This window comes from Triticum aestivum, chromosome 2B (assembly GCF_018294505.1).
Source record: "Triticum aestivum cultivar Chinese Spring chromosome 2B, IWGSC CS RefSeq v2.1, whole genome shotgun sequence".
Taxonomy (NCBI): Eukaryota; Viridiplantae; Streptophyta; class Magnoliopsida; order Poales; family Poaceae; genus Triticum; species Triticum aestivum.
Window position 1 is genome coordinate 11,284,014 of NC_057798.1, and position 9,822 is coordinate 11,293,835.

The 9,822-nt window shown below is 43.6% G+C and overlaps 1 protein-coding gene and 1 pseudogene across 1 annotated transcript; one reads left to right on the forward strand and one right to left on the reverse strand.

Moving 5' to 3' along the window:
• The first annotated feature begins 2,781 nt into the window (after window positions 1-2,781).
• Window positions 2,782-4,347, forward strand: LOC123039923 (desmethyl-deoxy-podophyllotoxin synthase-like; annotated as a pseudogene).
• A 2,755-nt stretch (window positions 4,348-7,102) lies between these two features.
• LOC123043108 (indole-2-monooxygenase) lies at window positions 7,103-9,456 on the reverse strand. Its single transcript, XM_044465457.1, has 3 exons — window positions 8,920-9,456; window positions 7,951-8,379; window positions 7,103-7,863 (listed from the first exon to the last, which is right to left on the reverse strand). The coding sequence occupies exons 1-3, from the start codon at window positions 9,388-9,390 to the stop codon at window positions 7,240-7,242; spliced, it is 1,524 nt and encodes a 507-aa protein (XP_044321392.1). The 5' UTR covers window positions 9,391-9,456; the 3' UTR covers window positions 7,103-7,239.
• Window positions 9,457-9,822: the final 366 nt, after the last annotated feature.

Genomic DNA, 9,822 nt, shown 5'->3' on the forward strand with positions numbered 1-9,822 from the left:
TTCAAAATTGCAAAGATTATTTTGGAAGCGTGAACAAGTTTTTAGCAATACGATTTTTTTTTCAAATTTTCATATTATTTAGAAAAACGTGAATATTTTCAGAAATATACGAACATTTGTTTTAAAGCAGGGACATTTTTTGAAACTGATAATTTTCAACCTTACGAACATTTTGTAAACCAAATATTTTTGAAATTTGAGAACATTTTTTGAAAACATGGTTTTTTTTAAACTGTGCACATTTTTTTGAAAACACGAACATTGGTTCGAATACCCGAACATATTTTCAAATTTGTGAACAGTTTTGAATTCTAAACATTATTTAAACTTGCGAATTATTGAAAAAAGAGAAAAAGGAAAGAAAAGAAAAAGGAAGAAAGAAACAGAAAAGATAAAAACGAAAACAAAAATAAAAAAGAAATAGAAAGGAAAAACAAAAAACAAAAAACCTATAGAAAACCAGCCACAAAATCCAACAGGAAAAAAGAAAAACCGATACAGGGAACCTCCAAACCGGGAGAAAACCACCTGTCCGTAACAGCTACGCTAACTGCTAATGGGCCGGCTCTCGTGAAGCCTATGCGAAGCCTCCACAGCGTGACATTTCGTGCGTCATATATTATTTTCCTTGTGAGTTCGAATCCGGTTGGCTGCACCTTTTTTGTATTTTACATAAATAAAAGGGTATATGGGCTGGCCCAGGCAAGAGCACCTTCAACGCCAATTAACAAAATGCACGTTAGCGGGCACTGAATAGGAAATGCTAGCTGAATAAGTCAGCTGTGACACGAAACCAAAATATTATGCATATCGCAGCCATGCCCATCCATTTTTTTAGAACAGCCCATCCAACTAAGTTAGTTTGGTCATATAGTGTATGTATGACGACCCACTTGCCAGGAAAGATCCTGAGAGGCCCATGAACCTATTTGAAAGAAGCCCAATAGACACATATGGAATCAAACTGAAGACTACTCTTCACTGAAAAAACTAAACGCAAGCCATGCTCAGACCCAGAGATGGGAAAGGCCATCGTCTATATGAAGCGCCTATATGAAGGAGGATGGCATCATGGGAACAGACAAGAAGTTGGACACTCATCGCAACCCGACAACAAAACCAAATTGATCCACGGTATCCTGCCTAGATCAACCACCAGAACCCGACGAGTTGCCTTCCAACATGCGGGAAATCACTAGTGTTGCGACCGTGCGATTCACATGAGCTCGTGTGGTTGTTGTGCTATTCATGTTGGTATGCACCTTCGGCCTCCACGTGTGTGCAAGCCTCCCTCATTGTCTTTAGGATATCTTCTTTGTCTTTGCATTCTTTCCCGCTTTCAGCGGCATGTTGGCTCATTGGGTGTCGAAAGACACTCAAGGCTGTCATGGATGCCATTTCTCACTCAGTCCCCGTTGACGGTACCAGCTATCATCGGATACATGACTGAACAATGAACTTGTGAGACCCCACATGGAAAAAAAGACCGGCATGGGCCGCACGGGAACTTGAAGCAACTTGATCCAGTTTTTATGCCCATATTTGGGGTAAAACAACACACAACACCTCAGTTTCAAGCCTTGGGAAAGTACTTCCATCTACCAATACTTCGCCATACAAAACGTGTATATTCCATTCAAAATACAAGTGCAATAGCTCTGCCCATATACAATATGCTTGTGCTCAATCCTACCAGGTTGAATATAAGAACATTATAAGAACATACCACGTATAATAATATACTTTAACTGCATTTTGGATTGTTTATATTTGTCATTGAGAGCGAAAATAACGTTTATATTTACAACAAAAGTAATCATAAGGTGCTCACAGTATTTCTTTCTTGCAAATCTCGACAGTACTGCTCTTAATTACTCCCTCTGTAAACTGACATAAAAGTGTGTAGATTACTAAAGTAGTGATCTAAAACGTGTAGATTACTACAAAAGATTAAGATATTTCCCTGTGACTGGGATGCTGTGCTTGTTTGAACTGAAGAAACAAAAGTCGTCGAGTACGATGCTTATCTGATATTTCTTCCGGATTCCTCTCATGTCAGGACAAAAGGGCAGGTGCGGGAGTTGACCAACTAATTAACATCTTTGGCTTTTACTCCTCATGTTTTGTTTTTTGTACTATAAACATTGCAATGATGCAACAATTATACTTTGTTTTTTAGGGAAGGCAACAATTAGACTTAACAACTTTCAAGGCAAGAACTCGGTCAAATTAAAGAAAAGATTGCTCTTATCACTGAGCACATCCAAGTAGGCACTAAGTTAATTACTACTACTGCTCAATAATGCCGGCAGCTATACAAATGTACTCCCACCCTCCTTAAAAGAGTGTATTTCTTTGTTGGAAAGTCAAACTTTTTTTATGTTTAGCCGTATTTATACAATAATAGACCAACATTTATGCCATCAAATTAGTAGCATTGGATTAATGATAAATTATATTTTCGTCATATATCTATTTGGTTTCAGAAGCATTGATATATTTTTGCACAAACTTGGTCAAACTTTGAGATAGTTTAACCCTACAACAAAGTTGAAAGTACACTCTTTTAAGGACGAAGAGAGTAGTATATGATGGCCAATGGCCGGCACATGGAAACTAATTTCATAAGTACTAGTACTATGTAATGGCCGGCACTTGCAAAAGTATCCAATCCATCTTTCTCATGAACCTGTGATGGTGCGTTTTGAGCTGGGCACTCACCCACCAAAAACAATGGACGCAAGCCATAATCCCTTGCTTGCACTTGGAGTACTCATCATCCCGTTGGCCTACTTCATCCTTGCGGCGCGCCTTCGAGCCGGCCCCAGGCCGCCGCCGGGGCCATGGGCGCTCCCGTTGATCGGCCACTTGCACCACATGATGGGCAAGCTTCCGCACCATAGGATGCGCGACCTTGCCCGGCGGCATGGCCCGCTGATGCTACTCCGCCTCGGTGACCTGCCCATCGTGGTTGCTTCGTCGGCAGAGGCAGCCCGCGAGGTCATGAGGACACACGACGTGGCCTTCGCGACACGCCCCATCAGCATGATCAAGTGATTGACCCTTGTTGACGGCTCAGAGGGGCTCATCTTTGCGCCCTACGGCAACGCCTGGAGGCAGCTGCGCAAAATTTGCACCGTGGAGCTGCTTAGCGCCCGATGCGTGCAGTCTTCGAGAAGCATCCGAGAGCAGGAGGTCCAGCGCCTCCTCCAGGAGGTGTTGACGGCAACGGCAACACCCGGGGCGGCGGTGAACCTTAGCGCACTACTGTCATCGTATGTCAATGACTCGACAGTGCGCGCCATTATAGGCAGCCGGTTCAAGGACCGGGAGACGTTCCTTCGGCTAATGGGGGAAAGTATGGAGCTATTCTCGAGGCCCGGCTTGCCGGACCTCTATCCATCGTCACGCTTAGCGATGCTCATCAGCCGAAAACCACGCCTGATGAAGCACCACCACCATGAAATGATGGGTTTCATGGAAACCATCATCCAGGAGCACCAAGTGCCACAAGGAGCCGCAGGTGACAAAGAGGAGGACTTGGTTGACGTGCTCTTGAGAATCCAGAAAGAAGATAACTCCTTGGAGTTCCCGCTCACCACACACACGATCAAAGCCGTGATGGCGGTAAGCTAGTTACGACTAACCACATGATGGTACTACTTCAATAATACATGCATCTACATGGAATATATATGTCGCGCACTGAAGACGTCCGACCATTGCTTGTAGGATTTATTTGTCGCAGGTAGTGAGACCTCAGCAACGATGCTACAATGGGCCATGTCCGAGCTCATGAAGAACCCGAGGGTGATGCAAAAGGTGCAGGGAGAAGTTCGGCGAGTGCTCAATGAGCAAGGCAAAGTGATGGAGGAGAGCTTAAGGAATATACACTACTTACACCTAGTCATCAAGGAGACTCTTCGGTTGCACCCGGCGCTGCCACTGCTACTACCACGGGAATGCCGCTCGCCATGCCAGGTACTCGGGTTCGACGTGCCAGTGGGGGCTACAGTTCTTGTGAACGCTTGGGCCATCGGTAGGGATCCGATGCATTGGGACAAGCCAGAGGAGTTCATGCCAGAGAGGTTTGAATTCAACACCGTTGACTTCAAGGGGGGAGACTTTGAGTACACACCATTTGGGGCGGGACGAAGGATGTGCCCCGGGATGACGTTTGGGCTGGCCAATATGGAACTTGCGCTTGCTAGTATCTTGTACCACTTTGATTGGGAGCTGCCACACGGGATGGCGGCGGTGGACCTAGATATGGCAGAGGTCGTCACAGTAACCTCACGACGGAAACATGACCTTCTGGTGGTTCCCGTGGTTCGCACGCCGATATAACTAGCCCACTACCCATCAGCTTATGTTACACCATCGTCGCTAGCAGCCTTTGTCAGTTGTTTGCTCTTGTTTATCTCATGGTCATTTTTGTGGGTGTACCAAATCAATGTGCGTACAGTGATCACAGGGAAGATATCCAATTTCATTTACATTTTATATTTAAAGCTAGCGATCAAGTTTGATCGCTCTCTGCACTCCAAAATGCCTACTCAACTTTTGTATTAATTTTGCCTTCAATACCAAACCAATATAAGTAGAAAGCAACACACCGATCCAACTGAAAAACACTCGACATGAGACGGACGGCAAGTCTCTCCCAGAGGTGCCGATGCAAAAACCCTAGTTGCGCCCCTGTCTCTTCACCTTGTTGCCCAGAGCTGCCGCCACGGGAGAAAACCAGCCGGAAAAGCCTGACCGACTGATGGCATGCACGTCGATGGGTAGGACGGCGGTACGGCTGCCCTGCAGCCCTGGGACATGTCAGCGGTGAGCACCGTCCATGCCACAAGCATGTGTACATTGCACTCTCCGTGTGCATGTATAGCTTCCACTAGGTTGATTGTTTGATCCATTTCGTGGACAACCGTATCAGTTCTATCTAACACCCGCATGGTGGACCAGACAACCAATGTGCATATAGTGATAGGAAGATACCCAATTTCATTTACATTTTATATTTAGCCTTAGCGATCAAGTTTGACCGTTCTCTGCACTCCAAAAATACCTACTCAACTTCTGTATTAATTTTGCCTTGAATATCAAACCATTATAAGAAGAATGAGGCATGCATGAATTTTGGCAAAAAAAAAAAGATAAAAAGAAAAAGAAAGAGACATATACATCAACCCCATCAACCGGAAAACGTTCAACATAAACCTTAAACTTGTAGGCAAAAGCTAAATCAAACCCTGAACTCTCAATCCCTGAAATCAGCACACCAAACTCTTTGATCCCGGTCTATTTTGAACCTTGAGAGGACTTAGCTGGTATTCGCTAAATTGGGCCGGCCATTAGTGTAGTTGCTCGCGCTGCTCTGTTTTTTTCATCAGTTCTATTCTGTTTTTATTACACTTTATTTTTCTCTGGTTTTTCTTTCATCGTTATACTTTTGTTTTTATGTTTTTTGATTTCCTTCGTATTGTTTTTTTCGTTTTTATTTTGTTTCTTTACCTGTATCTGGTTTTCTCTTCTACACAAGTTTAATTATTCTCAGTACCCAACGTACATTTCTAGTGCATACATGAAATATTTTTTGGATACACTTTCGACATTATTCAAACACATTACATACTTATTTAAAATAAATGTTTTCAATACTTTTTGTGAATATACGGTATATTTTTCCAGATACACATTTTACATTTTCTTAACGACAATAAACATTTTATAAACTACACAAACATTTTTTACATTGTTACACATTTTCAAAATTGTATACACTATTTTTAAACACATGTCACATATAGTCTTTTAAGGATATGACACATTTTTCTACATCACGTAAACATTTTTTTTACATTGTATACAATTTTTTTTAAATGTCACAAGCACATTTTTTGAATTATTTTTTAATCACACAAATATTATTTTACATTTTATATTTTATTTGAAATGCCATGTATATTTACCAAAACTCTGATATTTTTAGATGTCACAAACATTTTCTTTACATATTTGTTCAGGTTTCAAAAAAAATATCCGGTTTTACAATTCTGAAAAGGTGTTCGCACTTTCAAATTTTCTTCAGGTTTTGAAAATGTATATGTTTCAAAAAAGAGTTCTCTTTTTCAGAATTTGTTGCTTTTTAAAAAACAGTTGTTTTCTTAAAGTATTCGGAGTTTTCAAAAAGTGCTCACACTTTATAAAATGTTCAGACATTTCCAAAATTATTTATGTTTTGAATATTTATTTGCGCCTAAAAAATGTTTCCAAAGTTCAACGCTTCGATGTCTCCTTAAATATATCGGGCCTCTTATTATATCACTCGGAGTTGTCTGTACTATTGGCCAGCGTGTTGAGCTCAACTCTGCTAGTTCGACTCTGGCCCGAGTCGTTTTTGTTACTTCGCGCTCGTAGCTGATGGGCCGGTCCAGTCGACTGCACAGCCAATAATCCTGGGATTTAACATGCCATGCTGACAATCCCTGTTTGAGAACTCACTCAAGGTTGAAAATAGACCGGGATCAGAAAATTCGGTGTGTTGATTTTCGGGATTTAAAGTTTGAGGTTTCATTTAGCTTTCGTCTACACGTTCGAGGTTTATTGCAAAACACTAGTTGCTGCCCCGTCTCCTCACCTCGTTGCCCACCTTGCCGTTGGAGGAGACCAGCCGGCAAAGTGTACCCCACGGACGGTGTGCACGTCGACGGAGGTAGGACGCCGGCCCGGACGGCAGCCCTCGGACATCTCGGCGATGAGCACCATCCACACGTACGCCACAAGCAAGCGTAGCTCGCTCCATGTGCATACATAGCTGCCACTAGGTTCATGGCTTGATCCATTCGTGGACAACCGTATCACTTTTGGTCCTCTTCTAAAGAATTAGCCAACTTTTGGTCCTCTTCTAAAGGATGATTTGCGCTCCCGCTCATCCTGAGATGAAGGACTACCAGCCGGTTGTTGCACAACGCATGCAGACATGATTTATAAAGGGTCGTGCATGATTTCAAGGATCTCTTCCTCGTCTCGGAGCTAGTTCAGTCAGCCAAGAAGAGAAGGAAACGTATACTTGTCTTCATAGTAGACTACCAAAAGATCATCGAAACGGCATAACACAAAATATTTAGCTATCGACAAATACTTTCGAAACTGATTTACAACAAGCAGGAATTCCCCTTTATTTATTAGCAACAACATAACACAGAATATTTAGCTTATATTTTATTCTCGCGGCTACATACGTGGTTTTGGAACTAACATCAGTTTCTCCTTTCGACGCACGGTTAGCCCAAACACCTCTGCCATATCAACGTCCTTTCTCTCAACCCCGGCTGGCAGTTCCCAATCAAAATGGTACATGAGATTAGCCAACATAAGCTCGATATTGGTGATTCCGAGGTTTATACCAGGGCACATCCTTCGTCCTGCCCCGAACGGCAAGAACTGGAAATCATTCCCCTTGAAGTTGACATGCACAGCGCTGCCTTCGTCTATAAATCTTTCTGGCATGTATTCTTCCGCGTCCTCCCAGGAGTTGGAGTCCCTACCAATGGCGCATACATTGACGAGGATGTGCGTTCCAGCAGGAACCATGTACCCAACGACATTGCAGTTGCCCATGGCAAGGTGTGGAGGAAGGAAAGGCGCAACAGGATACAACCGGAGTGACTCCTTTATAACTGCCCTTAGGTATGTCATCTTGTCGATGTCGGTTTCACTGACAGTTTCTTGTCCTAGGGGTACGATGCTCCTCACCTCGTCTTGTAGCTTCCTCATCAGGCATGGCCTCCTCATGAGCTCGGCCAAGGTGAATTCGAGGGTGTTAGATGACGTGTTTGTTAAACCAAAAAATACATCCTGTGGATATGAATGAATTAATTAGGATACTATGTAAGATATATATAAATATCAATATATAATTTGGAAGCTATTATTTCTACTTACCGTTAATAGAGCTTTAATGTGATCTCTTGTGAGACCGTACTCCTCCTGAGCAGACAATAGGATATCTAAGAAGTCGCCACCCTTATGATCAAATGTGGACTTTCCCTTGCTCTCATGATCATCAATCAGCTCTTCTAGCAAATCGGCCCATCTATGCCTCACTCTCTCAGCCTTTGCACAAACTGCTCTTTTAAGCACTCCTACCCTAGTCAATATTGGAAAGTACTCCTCCACGTTGAACCCTCCTAGCAGCCGTGAGGTATCGTTGGCAAGGTCCTGGCACAACTTGCTCCGTCTTTGTTTCAGGAAGGACTCCCCCGACACGATGCGACACGCCATGTCATACGCGAATGACCTGAGCAGCTCACTCATGTCCAAAGTACCACCTACTGCTGCGGCATCACTGATCTTTGCCATCACTATGCTCACCTAGATGTCATGCATCTTAAAACATAAGAGAAGCTAACATTTATGGAACTCTTAGCTGACGGAAAATTGAAAACTTATATTATTTTTCTTCGCATGATCTAAGGTTAATTTTGGTTACAAATTATTTTTGAATGTAAATTCAATATGACGGTTTTTATTTGCATGGAAGCGACTTTGCTAGTGGTCCGACCCGCGAAACCGTGAACCCGTGGGTCAATCAGTTCACTCAGTGGTCCAGTCTCTTAGACTACAGTTGCGGGAGTGAGTTGCGTGCGTTAAACTATATGCTCCTAATGGTGTTAAGTGGTTGCTTCAAATGCTTCAAGGTTATGATCTTTGTTGCATGTGAGTTGGTGACTATTGCTATGACTTGAGACGATTGACATAAGACCAGATCACGCCCCCACATTTTATTCGGAAATGAGTACTTTAATATTTGTAATGCAAAAACCATTTTTTCTTGGCTTGGAGGGTCGGAAATTTGTAGGACTAGATTTTACAAGAGATTTCTGTCAAAGACAGGAAGACTACAAGAATTACCTCATCCATGACGGCGCTGCGGAAAGACCGCACCTTTTTAGCACTCAACATGTGAGTGGTGGCGAGCTTCCTTGCCTGCCGCCAGTACTCGCCATATGGCGCGAAGGCGACATCGGATGCGCCGTACATGATGATGTCGTTGACCAGGGAGCGGGGCCTCGACGCCATCATGTGGTCGTGTGTGCGCAGCACCGCCTCGGCGGCATGCGGTGAGGACACGACAAACGTCGGGACGACACCGAGGCGGAGGAGCATCACGTCGGGGCCATGCCGCCTGGCGAGGCCGCGGAGGGAGACGTGTGGGAGGGAGCCGATGAGGTGCAGGTGCCCGATGATGGGAAGTGCCGGCGGCGAAGGTGGGAGCTGGAGGCAGTCTTCTCCCTCATGCTTATGTTTTTTTCCTGCCTTCCCAGTGAACCAGTAATGCACAAACAAGAGGGAGAAGGGGAAGAGCAATAGAAACCATGCCATGATGAATTACTTTGTGGAGCTCTGCCGGCGAAATTGGCTCGTTGAAAAACTTAGTTTGTCATTGCAAAGCTCGAGCTGTTGCTTATAAGCTAGCCAGGGTAAGTAAAAACACAAAAATAAGTCACGGGTTCTGTGGCTGGAGCAAATAGTTCCTGTGTGTACAATGTTGTCAGTCACGGGTCACTCTCAACGCATTCTGGATCTGAGATCCGACAACGTAGCTTTCATTCCCCAAAAAACAGACAAGGCAGTCTTGGACTCTAGCTACGTGCTGTACCAATTATTTTCTTACTCTTCAGAAAGATCTTACTCTTCAAAAGATCTGTGGAAACACCAGCCATATCAACAACGCAACCCATTTTTTTGGTATACTTGATGGGACTTTTTTTCTTGACTCAACAATAATCTGATATCAAATCGATTGCATATGAA

Excerpts from the sequence above, each read along its gene's own strand:
- LOC123043108 (XM_044465457.1), bottom strand. The coding sequence starts at position 9,390 with ATGGCATGGTTTCTATTGCTCTTCCCCTTCTCCCTCTTGTTTGTGCAT. Across the intron at positions 8,380-8,919 it reads GCAGCGCCGTCATGGATGAG|GTGAGCATAGTGATGGCAAA; the intron begins GTAATTCTTGTA and ends CATGACATCTAG. Across the intron at positions 7,864-7,950 it reads ACATTAAAGCTCTATTAACG|GATGTATTTTTTGGTTTAAC; the intron begins GTAAGTAGAAAT and ends TCATATCCACAG.